Source organism: Acanthaster planci, linkage group LG05, assembly GCF_054643075.1.
Source record: "Acanthaster planci isolate LZ-2023a linkage group LG05, COTS_SCS, whole genome shotgun sequence".
NCBI lineage: Eukaryota > Metazoa > Echinodermata > Asteroidea > Valvatida > Acanthasteridae > Acanthaster > Acanthaster planci.
This window is the reverse complement of record NC_141781.1, coordinates 6,539,845-6,557,505: the sequence shown is the minus strand read 5'-3', so window position 1 is coordinate 6,557,505 and position 17,661 is coordinate 6,539,845. Positions and strand designations below refer to the sequence as shown.

The following is a 17,661-nucleotide window of genomic DNA, read 5'->3' as shown; positions in this document are numbered from 1 at the left end:
TACTTTAAACAACTAGAATTTCCTAAAATATGAAATGTGCAATTTTTTTAAATATGACTTATGATGTGTAGCTCATTAAGGCAAGTCACTTTACTTTCGAGAGCAGAATTATGGAACGTTTAATCTCTTGGATGCACCGTACATATAGTGTACTTTCTCTATCTGTACATTTTCCATTCATGTAAGTGTATATTATCACCTCGTCCCCTGATGTAAGATACCTTCTTATTTCCATTAAGTTCTCGCGGTTTGTTAATAAACATCGATTGAGATGCCCATTGTTGGCAACAGAATCATTTCAGATTTCAGCGAGAAAGCGAGATCATTCTCCTAATCTTTTTCAGTTTAACCTTAAATCCGTCGTAGCCCATATTTGATTTTTCTAGAATGCGCAGTCTTGTTCACCTTGTCATATTTGATTTTTCTAGAATGCGCAGTCTTGTTCACCTTGTCATATTTCTTCTTTCCCCTTCATTTTGTCCCCGACTGTACAGATATCACGATGAAGACAACGGGGAGATTCTCAACGCGATGTGGATCGTCTCTATTACATTCCTTTCTATTGGCTACGGGGACATGGTACCAAATACTTACTGTGGGCGGGGAGTTTCGGTTATTACAGGTATAATGGTAAGTAACCGGTCCAATCCGGTTCTGTCCAGTTCAAACCAAATGAAACCGCATGCTTGCCTTTTGATTGCGCTGTTCGGTCACATTATGGAATTTGGAGACTTGGGCCGTTTTCCAATACTCAATTTCGTCTGCGTCTCAGGCTTCGTGTAGGAAACCAATCCCCGATTGTGGGCCGGAAGCGTTTAATTTAAATTGAAGTACTGTAATGTTTGGCTCTTTTGCATCTTACTTGACGTTTTGCGGCACTATCAGACTTACTATTGCACTTACAACCTCAAAGTCAGGAAGTAAAAAAACAGTTGAAGCCTGAGACGGAGCCCACGTCGAGTATTGGAAAACGGCCCAAAACAGACTTGTCTACGAGGAAGCTATTTTTTCGGTCTTGTTCCCTGAATCTGTTTTACAAATTGTGAACTGTTGAATAGGATTGTTCCAGACTGTTTTACAATTGACATGCGTGCAAACCTCCTTTTTATTTTTGTTCTTCAAAGTCTAGCTTGAAACTCTCAGATATATTTAATCTTAAATTTGATATTATTCAGCAGAGTAGACAGGCAACAATTTGTCATGAAATGTTATTTTGTTGTATGCATTTTCTACTCTCAAGTTCTTAAAAAGAAGAATTAACTTCGCTCTCAGTTTCAATATGGCCGCCTCATAAATAAAGTCTATCAACAACCTCGTCCCCATGCTCTACCACCTTGGAACTGGATCGTTTGCATATCCAGAAAGTGTGCATACGTATGTAAATAAAGAATAGTGTGGTGCCTGACCATGCTTTCAATCAGCGTTCGTTTTAGCACGCGGTGTATTGTATTAACACAGAGCCAAATCTTTGCGACATGTCGTATCGGGGATACTGGGACAAACAAAAGTTACAATCTCATTTAACAAATTTGGAGTATCACTTTTTTTTTTAATTATTATCAAAATGGAGAAAAGGATAGGGTTTTAAAGGGAGAGTTCATATAATAATTCACCTGACGTGAAAACACGTAATACACCAAATACACGATATAAAATCGTTTTGTCGCTGTTGCTTCATCCATTGGAAGCCAAACTAGACACAAAGTAACGGCTGGGGACGAGCTTGGTCTATTAGAACCGTTATTGCGCAGGCGCAATGCTCGGGCTCAGTTGGTACATACGTAAGTACGCGTGGTATGCCAAATGCACGCGTGCCACAAGTTGAAGAACATAATTATGCGTAAGTGTGGTGCCATCGCAGTAATGGCGTCACCGTGGATTAGTTCACTGAGCATTCTCATCACAAGTTTTGAAAAAATAAGAAAGAGCAAACGAGTTCCATGTCAAATCCAGTTCATCCAGATGAATCTGCTCCGGTGGATGCGTAGGCCTATACGTTTCCAAGAATTACTTAGAAACGACGAGAGTACTTAACTAAGTTTAAAATTAATTCGGTGGTGGCCCAGCCGCGCTCAGTCTTCCTCTGTTCAAATTAATGTTGTCAAAGATGCACTGTGAAAGTATCCCATAGTCCTGCGGGAAATTGCAGTAATGGGTATTAAGAAATTCGTGAAAACTTTACGGCCACTGGTGGTGTTGACTAAATGAATTGCAGTTCAACGCCCCAACCTTGCACGTTTGTAGTCTGGTATCCTAGCTGCTTGTATTGAGTTAGTTGCACAGAACAAAAGCGTGTTCTTTTTTAATAGGTAATTGTCGCCCTTGTTGCGGATGAGACCACTGCCATTTAATTAAGAACGATAATTAGCTGTTTACCTCATTGCATCCTTCCAGCTCTTGGCCATTGATTTTTTAGCGCAAAATATATCAATTTCCAAACTTGAAAATAAAAATGCGTCCCTCACAGATATATTGAGTGGCCTTGCCAAAGGTCAAACGACCTTGGGTCAGATCGGTGTTGAAATAACAGTGGATTTTCCAAAACAAAATGACCTACAGGAAAGCAAGCAAGACTTTCTTTCAGCAAAGAAAACAAGACTTGAGTTTCGATAATTGATTAGAACTGCCCTTCCGACATTGTTTATGCTAGCGTTCAGTGCACACATTTCGGTATTAGGCCTCCGTCACAGGTTGTTTGTTCCAACATTTCGTTAACCTCTGGTTATATGAATTTTTTTTCAGTTTATGGAAACCAAATCCCTTTCATGATTAGCATTCAGACGCCCCTTCCTTTGCCGTTTCAGCTAATTTGAATGTAAATCGGGGAATGGAAAATGTAAATCAGCTGATGGGAAAATATCATCATTTGTTTTGTCATCCATTTTCATTTGATGCGTAGTCAAAAGCTACAGTAATAATTCTGCGCCTTGTGTTACGGAATAAATTGCGTGGGTGGTGTTGTTTGGGAGAAACTCGAGTGACGGTACATCGAAATAAATCATTTTGGGAAATTGTGGCATATGAATATATGTGGACAGGGATGTACATTCACCGCACATTAATTCACTGCGCTACGGCGCGCACCACATTTCCTGTTCGAGGCAAGACCTGGCTCTTGCTTGGTAATATTTTGTCAACATAGGGCGTTAAAGTTGAAAAAAACAAGTGATTTTTAGATGCACGGCAAAACAATCAGTTATTATGTATGGGAAAATATCAATATTTTCAGAAACTTTCAGCATTGCCCACATTCTCACAACATTCAATTTGGTTCCTTATTACTTCGAAGAAGTAAATTCCATAACAACTATTTTTATAAGAACCGAAAGATCTCTGAGTAATATTCAAAACGGTAATTGAGAAATTAAATAGGGTCTTATTTTAGCAACCAAGAAGCTATTGGTAAGTTATGGCTGGTCATTAATGCACAGCATCACAAAAACGAACACAGAAATCAAGAAACCTCCTCCTACAAAATAATTCAAGGGCATTATTGCACCGCACTTCCTCTTCGGTTTCCCTGCAGCGTCCTGTGAATTCCTCACACTGTCAAAATGTGAAACAGTGTGCGGTTCTTAATAGCTAAAACGCGCCCTTGGAATGAGATATGACGTATACCCGTGAACTTAAAGGAATTAGTCGTTGTTCGTTATTCGGACAGCTGCATCAACATTGTTGGATGCGCGTGCGGGCTACCAGTGGCTACTTCTTAGGTTTTATCGCATCGGTAAATTACTTTTCACAATTGAATCATTACGTGTTGCTGGATAGGGTCAAATAGCAATGTTTTCCTTGATTTCGCTTGCTCCTTGACAACAAAGAAGGAAATGACAACCTATATGTATCTTCGTGCCACGTTTGGGATCTGAGAAGTTCACGTGCAGGAAACCGTTCATTAGCTACTGCAGAGACAATTTAATCCGAGGCCACGGAGTTAATTGGAGGTAGCATTTTAATTGTACGCATTTCCCAGGTCGTATGTATGACATTTGACATTCCTTCTACCGTACACGCCGTGTGTAGGAAAAGTGTACTAAGGTAACGTCATGCAGGGGAAGTACGGACAACTCTCTCCCTCCCCCCAATTAAAATGCCGTGTATGCATGAACCTCTCTGCTGCAAAATTTTCACACTGAAAGATCGGTCAGCTCGCATCGCTTGGCAGTCGGCTTCTACACGCGGAGGCTTGTCCCAGGGCAGTTGGCCTACTTCTGCCGGCATTTTTTTATTTTCTGCTCCGTGCCACGGGTCTCAGTGCACCGTACCTCGGTAATAAAAGATGTCTGGGCAAAGAAGGGGCGGGTAGTGAAACTGATATTCCGACCTAATTCAGGGGGAGTCGATTGAAATGGGAAGGAAAGGTCGTTGTGATGACAAGCTGCCATTTGGGCTAAGGGTATGCCTGCATATAAAAAGCCTAGTATAAGGAATACAAAGAAAAAAATAATTATATCAAACATTATGGTGGACTTTAATTGCCGGCAAGAATATTGTAAGGTGAAATAGTCCAAGTATGGCAAAGCCCCAACCAAATTGCCCACGGCTACCATGAAATTCAAAACAGGTTTCCAACTATTTATTTTACAGTTAGTGAGTGTCAGTTGGTAAACTCACGCGCGAAAAAATAATGGTGGGTGTGTTAGCATGAGATGCATCGATTCCCCATACAGTGTAACCCACTTCTCCTAACACAACCTCGACTTCAAGGGCTACCTGCGCGCTCCTTCAATAGGCACGGTTAGTGGCTATTCAGAATTTATAAACGTAAATGTAAAGTGAACTTTGACAGGTTACACGCCCTGTCAGCACCGGCACCCAAGTTAAATCTTGCACGTTACACGCAAACACGTCGACTGTTGTTCTAATTTGAATTATCCAAATAGTGGGATATTCAAATTTCACAATACGCGAGTAAGGTCACGCAAGGCATGGTTGGAACCAACACAACGCGACAAGATCGTGTCCATGGGAACGAGGTTGGTACAGAAGAGTAGAGGATTGTGGGTAACTTGAGGTAACAGGTCGCCGCCAAAGTTTACGACCTTTTGCATATCCCCTGGACACCTTCAAATCAACTTGTTCAAGTATTTACTCTTTTTCGGGGAAAGGGGCGAGCGAAGTAAACCAAACCCATGAGGAACGAATCTAGGTCTTCCATTGAGTCAGTTCGGTATTTCAAAAAGGCAAGGTCATTCAAGAGCAAAGCACATGTGTGAGTCGGTGTTTGGCCGTGTTGATAGGGCAGACTGTCGCGCGCGCGTACGGCTGTTCCCAAATGATCTCGGACGGGCTTCGATTTGGGCATGCGCTCTTGGAATACCGAATTGACTTATTGAAAATGACGCTATGATGCCGCAAACACCAGACTTTCAATTCTCATCCTTCTGTGCCATCCGGGTTTTGTCCACGTGCTGGAGTCCTTTGACTGCGCATGGTCAGAGCCTACCCCTTTTGGAGGACCATGGAAATCCAGAAAAACTGTCTGTTATCTTACCTATAGTCTGGCTGTTTGTATTATACGTACTTTAGGCAGTTTGCCGCCATGTTGAAGAGTCGCGTGCCTCCACCGTACATCTGTTTTTTTTACTTCAAAGATATGTAATACAAAACTGCTGCAAACTGCTTTATGACTACAGTTACCTGAAGATTCTGCTAGGATCGAAACGTCAGGCCCTCCATATTTTGAGATTTTTTTTTACTCATGATATGGCAGAACTCGTATTCTAGACACTGAAAAGAGTTGAATTGAACGAGGACCATGTGTATCTCCCCTTTAACTTGGATCTGATCCTCCACACAAACACATTAGTCTACCCATGCGTATCCTGTCGTTGCAGACTTTACCTCCTAATTGCGTTTATTGATTTCAAACCGATCAACCAAACTATCATGGTGCATAACTGGTGCAGCGTGGTGGCTGTATTTACCAGGAATATAACCTATTATACATGCTGTCTGGCGAGAATTTCCGGTGCCTCCAACCGTTTGTGACGTCAAACCGGTAGTGCTCGCCTGAAAATGTTTGTGAGAAGTCACCCCGGGATGCGATGGCATTCTGCTGTCAAGGAGTAGAAACCGAATCGTGCCTACGGTTATTTCCCTGGAAAGTGTCTCTTTCTTTCTGTCTTTCCCCCCCCCCTTTTTTTTCAATTTTTCCTGAATTTTGGAAACGCGAAAAAGACCACTTAGAGGTGCTCTGCCGCGGGCTGCCAAGGTCCAAACAAGTTGCGTAAGATCCCAAAACAAGCCTTTGCGCCGACCTGTTACTATCGTGTATGACGCAAAGGGGACTGTTAAAGTCTTCAAGACATCCCTTGAATGGTGTTTGACTATTTTTTAATGAGCTACAACTATTTTATGTTTGTATGGTTATCTCTTTTTCCCTCTTTCTCCCAGGGTGCTGGTTGCACGGCGCTTGTAGTTGCTGTTCTGGCGACAAAATTAGAACTCAGCCGAGCTGAGAAACATGTACATAATTTTATGATGGACACACAGTTGACAAAAAGGGTGAGTTAAGACTGATCCGGCTTGTCTATTTGTTAGGTGAATTTTGAAATGGAGGCACATTCGTCACATTGGCAATTCATTTTAAATGCGAAACATTTTTAGAGCAACGCCTGTGGTGTTTATATGATGTGAATGTGCCCTAGTTTGCGATGGTTTTTACACTTTGACTGTGCAGTGTGGTGCTGTCTCCTTTGGTTTCTTTTGGGTATATTCCAGCCCACAGAATTTACGTATAAATTTCCAAGCCTGGTCAAAAGGGATATTTCCGACAAAAAAAATTCAACCACATTGCAATAAATCGTCGTCATTATAGTGAACGGACACATTTACAAAATAATGAGATTTTTTTTTCATTAATCACGAGAAGTGGCGCAGTTACAGCTGACGGCTGTTTGAAGTGCTTGAATCAAGAAAGGCGCGGATCTGGGAGAGTTGGGGAGGTCAGCCCACCCCTGCTCTGACACCGTTTACATAAACAAACAAACAAACAAATCAATCGATCGATCAAACAACAATAATAGTAATAATAAAAAGATGACATCCTGGACGGATTATTATTTGTATATCAGTAACAATATAATGCACAACCTGGGCCCTATGTGTCCACATGTTCGCAACTATCGGACATAAAGAAAATATGACGGGTTTCGCCCCCTCCCCCTCCCAGAAAAATACTTGGATCCGCCCCAAGATCTGATGATACTGCGTTGGCAAGCGTATACGATCTCATAATCAACAGAATTATGAAAGTATGACACGTTTAGATACAATGCACCGAGATGTTAGAAATAAAACTTGCTTACCAAGATAAGAAAAAAAACCTGTTCGGTATTCGAAAACAGACTGTCGGGTGATGAAGAAGACATCAAATTAATGTGTCTGTTGATGCTTTACAACAAGACATAAATTAGTTCAGGGTGTGTGATCACGACTATAACCAGCAAAAACGGTAACGAAAACCTGTAGTGTTTATAGTATCCACAATAGAAATAGATATGGCATCACATGCGGGGGGGGGGTTCACGATGAATGACGAAGTAACCAGGTGGACTGTGGGATCGATATTGCGAGAGCCTCGCGTTACACGCAGCGAGCCGTAACCCGATCAACTGGTTGCACCTGAACTCATCGATCCTACCCCTGGGATCGAGGAAATTCGCTATTATGTGCGGCCGCAACTGCATTGCTCATCAAAGATTGAAGGGTTTAATTTAGGGGAGAGAATGGGGTACCAGGGAAGTGTATCATTTTCACAAGGACGTGGTTGGCTTGAACGAAAGGGTTGATAGTGTTTATTTCTTCTCCAGAAATGCCAACGGGAGTTGAACCCGTTTTAAGCCCAGATTCCGTTCGAATTTTTCAACATCGGACATGTTCTTTGCAGTATTACAATTGGACCCATTGAAGAAATTGCTTCTTAGGAACATCCTTAAACAATCCCCCTATTGACATTTATTCCAGATCCACAAAACAGAACCTAAGAACTCACCGAGATACGGTATATTAGACTTCATGTTTTGGGGTTATTAAAGAAAGCTAAATGTTTGGATACTGTTTCGTTAAAAGGAATTATGCATCTAGCCCTTCCCGAATCGTAAACTCTTCCTGATTTAAATGTTTAATGTGTCCATAGAAAATGTTTGAAAACTGTCTATCTTTTTATACGACTTTCAGTTAAAGAACGCAGCTGCAAATGTTCTTCGAGAGACGTGGCTTATCTATAAATACACCAAACTCGTGAAAAACGTTAGCTCCAGACGAATACGAAAACACCAACGGAAATTCCTCAGTGCCATCCACAAGTAAGTACAGTAGTAGATTACATCTAAGTCGAGCAGATATGCTTCATGTTTTTCTGAGTGCTTTTAAATCATGCATTCTAAGGTGATGTCCTGATCGAATCGCAAAATGCATTTCATCTATATGAAGACGATTTTAAGTGGTAATAGGAAATACACTTGAGGCTGCATATGCAATGTATGTACACGTGCCTCCCTCGTTTGTGCCAATGCTCACCGCCACATTTTCACGGAGGAAGACTCTATGCCGCCGTACGTTATATCTCTCCTTTGAAAAATGACCCAATCCATCGGGACATTGGGTCGTATGAATAAAAAGTAGCATTTGCTTTTACTACCATTTTTGAAGCATATACTCGTGTTTTTATGAATAATAACGAAGAAAATGCTTTTACTTTAGTGCAATTGCTAAAAAGTAAAAGTATTTACTTTTTACTCTATAAACCTGTGCTTGACAATAAGCAGTTGCTTCGTTTTGTATGAGTAAAAATGAGTCAGTTCTACAGAATTGGAGTATTTACTTGACATTTTTCAAGACTGGGTCAGGGCAAGCTTGAAAACGAGGAGCATTTACTAATGTTCAAAATGGCAGCGTTCATGAATGTCATTCGAAAGGAAAAGCTGTATGCCTTAAGGAGGGAATCTCAAGAAACCAGGTGCAGGCAGTTGTACCGATTTGAGAGTGGCAGAGCAATTTTCTTCATCAAGGTTTTTGCGATCAAAATTACTGCCATCGTGCTTATCTGCCATGCTGAGGTCTCAAGAATGTTATTACAGCACCGTGCTGCACTGTGTGTGTCTGTACGTGCAGACAATGGAAACCCTGTATTGTGCAAAACCATTCGGCTGTGCAGTCAGCCACAAGCATAAAGCATTTGCTACTATTTGTACAAGCACATGCTGCACAGTAAAAGAAACATTTTATGCATACAAATTCAAGCAACTGTTTATTCTTAATGCTTTTACTTCTCAGTAAATGATTTTGCAGTTTGCTTGAACTTCACAGCATTTGCTAGTTTTTATCCTTGGGACCCATTACTTTAACAGGCTCATGACATCTTCCCAGACGTTCTTTCTCAAGCCTGTTTTGATATTCCCGGTTCATGAGTCATTATACCGCTGTTTATTCTGCCCTCGATGACGTCCTATAATTCTCTGCTTATAGCGCAGCGTTCAAACCGTGTAAACAGGCTTAGAACTGAACGCAGTATGCTATGTGGTGGCAACAGATAAGTGGTCGTGCCTTGCTCTATGACGTTATCCTAGTTCCCAATATACGTCACCGAACTCCCGCCTTTTGGGTCGAACAATATACAATGCAACACCTGGTTCGTCGCGTCGCCATGTACACCACGGAGATGATACTGTTTCACACATCTGGCTTGGACAAGGCCCCACGGGGTGTGGTGTCGAAATGATACGGCCTGACCCCTGAGCTTTTTTTCAGGCTGAGTTTAATAACTGTCGTTATTTTTGCCGAAATGTTGTGGTCAGATTTTGTGTGTGTTTTGTTCCCTTTTTTTTTGTTTTGTGACGTGATGTTTAGTTTTCGGGGAGGTGTGCTTTTAGTTTGTTTTGTTTTCTCGTTACCTGTAGATATATTTGTGAAACCGCTCTGCGGCGGGATGTCTCAATCATTGCCAGGGATAGAGACGGCATTTCTTGATTAAAATTTACCACGAACTGCTGCATGTGCTATGATACCGCCCATGTAACTTCCCAAATTATGCCCTTTTAAGATAGTGCGCGAATACAGAATCGAGGAGTGCTCAATTTGAAACTGAGCCCGTGTAGTCTAAGTGCAGTGTACCCTACAAAGGATTTTGCAACTAGAGAGTTCATCAGTACACCTGAAGAATAATATTTGAGGTACTGTAAGAGCACCGTACGTCTTATCATAGAGGAAAGTCTTATATACCAGGCACGAAATGGGACAGAGGGGTACCCCCAACAAGTCCAATCCCTATACAGGGTGTCCCAGAAAAAACCAAACCCTTATCAAACGAGTTAATATGCCCAAACCTTGAGATATGATTGTAATGTATAAGGATCTCCGAAAAGTAGAAGCGGTATTCTTTCTAATGATACCTTGATGGTATCCCTCCTGTCATGCATGACTGAACACCATTGTCTTGAAAATGGGGCATCCAAACTCAGTTGTAACACTTTGGATAAACCAGTGAATGAGTTTGTCTTCTGTCATGCTTGTCCTGGTTGAAAGTGACAACAAAAGGTCATGTTAATGAGGGAACATTGCCTTTTGACACTTTCAAGTTATGCAATAATCTGGTTTAAATGTGTTGACTTGCCCCGAGGCCAGTGCAGTCTTGTAAAGTGTTCGCAGCAGGACAGCAAGTCTGCAACATGGTGCAACTTACCAAAGAGCAAAGAGTGTTTGTCGTGACGAAATTTCTTGAAAACAAGAGCTTTTAAGCCACCCAAGCTGCATTTCGGTAAGCTTTCCCTGATAGGAATCCACCGGCAAAGTCGACCATCTGGGAAAATGTGCGCAAATACCGAGAACATGGGACAAGCCATAAGTTGAATGCAGGTCATTCGGGAAGGAGGCGCACAGTGCGAACTCCTGAAAACATTGCTGCAGTTAGACAGCAACTTGTCGAACAGCCAAGGGGAACCAGTTGCAGGAGGAATGGACTTGGACTGTCCCATTCTTCGTTTAACCGGATAACGCAGTAAGACCTGCAAGTTCCATCCATACCGAATGCACATCCGCCACCAACTTTTGCATGGAGACCTCAGGAGGAGACGGGAGTTTGCTCAATGGCTCCTGGAGCGCTGTCAGGCCAATGGAAGGTTTCTTGAATGGTTGACAATCGGTGATGAGGCAGCATTTGGGATGAACGGAGAAGTTAACACCCATAACGACAACTTTGAATACGTACCGAGGGGGCACCCGTTTGGGTAGGACTGTGTGGGAATGGTGCCATTATCGGACCATTCTTTTTCGAACGGAATGTGAATGGTCAACGGTACTTTCACATGATCAACGAAGACGTGGTACCCAAACTTCAGATGCATTTTCAACGGCATGAAAATGTTTTTTTTCCGACACCTCTTGTGGGCCCAAGATGGGGCACCTGCACACAGGCTCATTGCTGTGGGGAATCTCCCGTGGGAACGGTTCCGAGATCGAGTAATTGCTCTTAACCATCCAATTGAATGGGCGCCCCGTTCTCCGGATCTCACCCCGTGTGATTATTTTTCATGGGGGTATCTGAAGGTCCAGTCCACCACGTAACATCTAAGACTTACGAGGTCGCATTCAACAGGAGGTCGACATCTTACGACAAGACCCTGCATTGGTGAGACGAGCTGTGGCTGACATGCGCATCCGTTGTGAACTTTGCATTGAAGGGGAGGCGGACACGCGGAGGGTGTTGGTGCATAATACTGTGAATTACGTAATGTGTAAATAATCGGTGTGCCCCTGATATCTTATCCAGGACAAGCATGACAGAGAACAACCTCATTCACTGGTTTATCCAAAGTGTTACAACTGAGTTCGGATGCCCCATTTTCAAGACAATGGTGTTCAGTCATGCATGACAGGAGGGATACCATCAAGGTATCATTAGAAAGAATACCGCTTCTACTTCTCGGAGATCCTTATACATTATAATCATATCTCATGGTTTGGGCAGATTAACCCCTTTTCCCAGGCTTTGATTTTTTTCTGGGACACTCTATACACACTCCAGCCTATTGTCACATAACACATCCCCCCCCCGATGTCTGAAAAGAATTCCTGAGATACCAGTATAACGATGACCAACACAAAGGCGGGGGGGTTCTCTCTGTCCCATAGTTTGCTTCATATTTTGTCTTACGGCAAGAAGCCTTTCAATCACACCTGTCCGTGCTACAAAACTCTTCAAAAATGCTCGATCCTTTGTCTCCAAAGTACACTCACTCCGATTGGTTTTGTTTAATTACGTTTAATAATTTTCCACGTTGGCACAGAATGTCCACTTTTGTTCGCCCATATACCAAGCAGAGACGCCAGTATTGGATTCATAAAATGTCAAAGACTTGCGATGAGAGATGAAGTAGTGTTAACCGAATCACGGACGCACACGTGTGGGTGTGTTTTGAATTCGAAGAGGCGGCAAAGCATTCGATGTAATTTCTTAAAGTTACTAAACATAGTTTACGATATTTCTAAGTATTTGAATGAGGGTATTATCTAATGAAGAAAGCATCCTTACGGCTGTTCTGGATAAAGCTCATTAATAAATTGATATTTTTTTGGTAGGGTCAAAGAACGTTTTTCGCCCCAAAGAAGTGAAGGAAATTTAATCACTCGTGGGAAGATGCCACACCTTGTGGAGGACAAAAGAACTTATCTTGACAAAATTTGATATACGAGAGTTTTCTTTTAAAGTTCAAATTTTCGTATTCACTGCACAAACAACTCGGGACGAATTGACAATCAAAACGTGTGAATAATGTAATCGTATCTGTCTCAAAGGTCTATGTTCATTATGTTAAATGTACAGAGAAACATGTTTTGTCCAACGTACTATTCCTTTTAAGTGTACGAAAGTATTAGACATCCTTTTTTTTTTGCCTTTGTTGTTTGTTTTGTTTAGAATCGTATAGAATACTGCACGGTCATTTTGAGCATTAGAAGTTTTCCGTGTTTATCTTGGCAAATGGGGGCGTTGTTTCTATGATGTCATTTTAGGAACGCTTTTTATTTAGATGGCATTCATTTTCCCAAACCATGAACTCAAAATTTAGTCAGACCGAAATAATGTGTGTGAGAAAACATTGTTCAAATCACCACAGAACGGAATATACACGAGACAGCCAAATTTCTCAAAACTCTGGTAAATTATAGTGTACAGATACTATGTAGCCGCTTAACCAATATTTCTTGCTAAAATGGCATCCCATTTGCCTCATAAATAGCCGTGTTACCATAAAAATCGTAACGGTACCGAAATGTATTTAACATGGAAAAATTGTAATTGAAATCCATTTGATTGGGACATTAAAATTACACCCAATATTACATTCTAGAGAAACATATCCCAATGAATTTATTTGCGGTCCCACGTATTTTGAAAGTAATTTTAAAATGAATTTGCATTCAGATGCAGCATTGTGACGACAAGTTGGGGACATATCGTGAGTAAGCTACGGAATCTCATTGAAGACACTTCGACCAAGCAATCCATACCTCCTTTAGAGTGAACTTAAAGTAAAAAAAAAACGGAACCTGCTTTTTCAGCCATATTTTCTTTTTTTAGCACCATGGTTGTTGAAAAAAGGCTATCGCAATATTAGGCCTTAAAAGTAAATTTCTGAATTCGAGACACATGTGCCCGTAATATGCCTGCGTTGTGAAAAAAAGCCAAAATCCCTTTTGCTTATTTTTTTACATTTAGATTACAACCGGGGAGAAACGAATCAAGCTTATCACTTATCACGTGCATCTAGCGTATTGCCCTTGGGTCTTCTGTCAGTGCACAGCAATATAATTCGCAATTTTGTTTCAAGAAACATTCCCCTTTATTTTCCTCTTAAAGTAGAAATGCACATCGGCCGGTCGGCCCTCGATTAAACGCGACAGCACTCCCTGAAAACAACCTTATTTTTTCAAACGATTGCACCCGAATCAGCTCCCGCAGTAGTAATGGCAGCCGACGTGAAAGGCACATCCATGCCTGATCCGAGGGCAAACAAAGAACCAGTTGGGGAAACACGCGTGGTGGGCTCTGGGTGACGTTGTTGGTGTGCTGGGATCAGACAACTAATTACTGCCCTGGGGACGGTGAGGGAACCATGTCGTGTTTGTCTCTGGCTAACAAATTGGTCGAACTGGCTGCCTGTCACTGGGCTTGAGTCGTTCATTGAATCTGACAATGACGGAGGTAATAATGACCGCTATTTACGAAGCGATCCGGGCGCGATGCATTGGTAATTTTGAGTGGGATTGGTCTTAGGTTTTTTTGGAGTGACGTTTGGCAGCGACTGACGACGATATAGCCTGAGGGCGCAATATTTATTTTATTAATTTCTTGAATTACGCGCGGAGTTCGAGTTGGCAAAAACTGGAACTTTTTTAATGCCGATATGGCATAAAATTCGTACTGCAGTGGCTGGTTTTTGTTGCTGCTATGTGCTGGGCTCATGGTCAAGATTTCTCGCAAGTTCAAATTTCATGTATTTTAGATGTGGCCTCCGCTACACTCCTCGTTAAATTTGCCAGAACTGCACATACATATGTGTACCTAAAAAATCGATTGTCTGGCACTAAATGCACGACATTCCATTTCCTACTTTCCATCACCAAAATTATTCTCTCAGTACTTAAATTTGCCACAATTGACCCGAACGTTTTCATTCGGTTTGCAGTATCTCTTATATACTCTTATAAGATTTGCGCATTACGTTGACGTCACAGGGGCCGTCATTGTGGTGCTAGGGCCTCGTTGGATGCAAGCTCAGTTATCCTTCGATCCATGTTGCATTGTGGGACAACAATTATTCATGGCTACTGCCCTTATCCTCCATGACGTGACCTGTAGAATGGGCTCGTGTTGATAGCGTGGGCACGTCAAGCCATTCGTACTTAGGCACGCGACCGGTGACAGAGCAGAGCGCTGTACGCGGCTATGTATAATTCGTACTCACCCGTACATCCGCACCAGGGAAGCATTAATTTTTCCCCGGTGCCCTGGAGCGTACACGTATCCCCTGTCGGCTTGGTATATGTAGTTTGTCTCTGCGTGTGCCTCCATCTTTGATGGCGAGTCATTATTTGCGTGTTTGGCACTCGACTACTTCTATCATTATCAGCCTTACGACGCCATAGGGTGTGAGAGAGGTACAGACAAAAAGAACAAAAATCTGCTTAGGGTGTCAGAAGTGTATTCACGCGCACAAAATTAAGTGAGGTACCATGTAATCTCGTATTAACACTCAAATCTACTGTGAACTGCAGAAAATTTCATATCCAGCAACCTTATCTTTTTCACCTGTTTGATTGGCAGCTATTAACACTTGTCTGTTTCTTCGGGAAAAAAGCATCGGTTACGAATGATAAGTGACATTTCAGTCCTTTTATGAGCGTGTGTGAGTTTCTTGAGGTCCATTGTATCATCTCTTTTATAGATATAAACATGAGCATACTCAATACGGAAATAAATTCCAAATATCTTCGGTATTTCTGTAATATTGATATTTGAGATGATGATTTCATTTGTTTTTCTTGATTCCAAGGGCAGTTCTCTCTCGTTTCTTTTATGGAAACGATAGTTTGGCCATTTTCAATTAATATTTTTATTCTGCCGGGGAATATTCTCCAGTCTCGACGTATCTCATTAACCAACAAACAAAATAACTGTTGACAATTTGAAAATGCTCTGTAAAAAATGCAACCTCTTTTCCGATTGCACAATTATCCCACTTTTCTGTCAGCAATTTACTGATTGTTCAAGTAAACAGCAAAACCAGGTGTCGTTTTATCTCACTACAAATGATTGATTGTTATGCGAGGATTCTTGGCGCGTAAGTTTCGCACCTTTCAGGTCGGGACCTGCGCGCTTGTGCTTGCTCATCATTGTCATGGGCACGTATTCTTTGTGAGAATACTTGAGGATTCACGGTGTGCGGCTTTCGGATCGTTGGGCCCTCGCTTCACGGTTCACGCCATGACGAAGGTACGTGATCTGAGAAGGGAGTTAGCCAAGACTGAGTTCTAGGCATTATGTGGATGGAATTCAGGGCTTCAGCAACATCACACCATCCTTCAGCGGTCGTGTTCCCTGTCCCTTAGATCGTCTCGGGCGTGTAAGATTTCTTGGTATGAGGCCTGTTATTGAAGCAGGGTTATTGAAGACCTTTGCGTTAGGTTGTCGTAATCATAGTGTGCAATTTTTCACCATCAGCTTTACAGTCAGGTTACCAGCGTAGGCGACAAAATTTAATGTGCGCATGTTTCTCGGTAGTTCAAAGAACTGTTCCGTCAGTCGTATACGCGGGATAGTTAATGAGGTTGTTGATACGTGTGTTCTATAGAATCTGCACATGTAGGCCCGCAGATCTCTTCTAATAATCGGAAGGAAAAACTCCTTCGAGGTGTCTCCATTATCCTTTTGCTTAAACATTACACTGCATGATAAAAAAAGAGGTGATACTTCTTACCGAATTCAATAACTGTATGAAACAGAACTTACATTTTATGGTTCTGTGTTCCTATCTCCTTGAAAAACAGTATAAAGTATGGGCGGGTTTTTTTTTTTCGTTTGGATAGGTTTTCTACCATATGTGCGTAGGATTTGTGAGACGATCGACATTTGGTGTTGTTTTTGAAAAGTAATTTTTTAAACTTAGACCCAATTAAACTTAAGATGTACTCACACAAATACCACTCGACTTTTGCTCTTATTCCCAGCTTTTAGGAAAGATTAACACTGTTTCCTCACGATGTAAATAAGTTCGAAAAGCTAGTGAGGATCACACGGGCTGTTTCCTTTTCAACCTCAGAAGTTGGACAGAAAGAAAGCCCTCCACAGAGCTGCGTATGAATTTTGGAAATATACCGTAAGGGTTTTCCGTATGCCTGCCTCGGGCACATAAAGTCGTGTGCGGCAGGAATGCCCGGTGGGAATCGATGACATTGTCCCGTAGACATTTCATTTTTTTTTCTCTCCTAAAGGTTCAATTGACAGCCGGCTGTGCCGTATGTTTGCAGTGCATTGTCGTCAGTTGGGGGCAATGTCTGACATGACTGATCCCCATGGAGTGCTTTGGTGTACAGTTACCCCTAGCTGGTTGCCCGTAGCCGAGAGGGGGGAACTTTTATTTTCCCGGACTGATGAGGCATTTCCCGACTTTGTTATATGCATCTCATGATCCTCTAGGGCCCTAGTTCCGCGAAAATGTATCCTTGCTTTGTGAATGCATGAACGCAATGACCGCAAAGTCTCTGTACGTACTAGGAATGTCCCGCCATTACCATGCAAATGGAGAGAAGAAGTCTGACAAACAAAGATGAAAAGCAGCAGAAAGCTCTGTTTAGAGATTAAACAGTTGATGTGTACATTTCAGAATTATGTTTGGTTTTCATCGGATCTAAAATTGCAAGCCTATGTCAAACGTTTCACTCAAAGCCGTGGGTTTGTATATTTAGTGACAATTTGAACAGTCGATAAATTCTTTGTGCAAACAAATCGGAGATGCACTAATCTGAAAAGTGTTAAATCCATGTGTATTCATAGATCAATTTCTTCTACATTCCCCTGATGTTAAGAAATTCTTGTTTTCCACTAGTGCCATGAAAGCAGGTCAGTGCATTATAAGCACCTGAGCTAAAACAGTGGCCATG

The 17,661-nt window shown here is 41.8% G+C and overlaps 1 protein-coding gene across 5 annotated transcripts in view; it reads left to right on the top strand.

Moving 5' to 3' along the window:
• Nucleotides 1-17,661, top strand: part of LOC110987762 (uncharacterized) — a 115,990-nt gene that overhangs the window by 78,757 nt on the left and 19,572 nt on the right. For all 5 annotated transcript variants that reach the window (XM_022250816.2, XM_022250850.2, XM_087136469.1 and 2 more), the window contains 3 exons: nucleotides 495-630; nucleotides 6,397-6,507; nucleotides 8,182-8,309. In XM_022250816.2, the coding sequence (XP_022106508.1) occupies nucleotides 495-630; nucleotides 6,397-6,507; nucleotides 8,182-8,309 (375 nt within the window). The remainder of the gene's footprint in view (nucleotides 1-494; nucleotides 631-6,396; nucleotides 6,508-8,181; nucleotides 8,310-17,661) is intronic.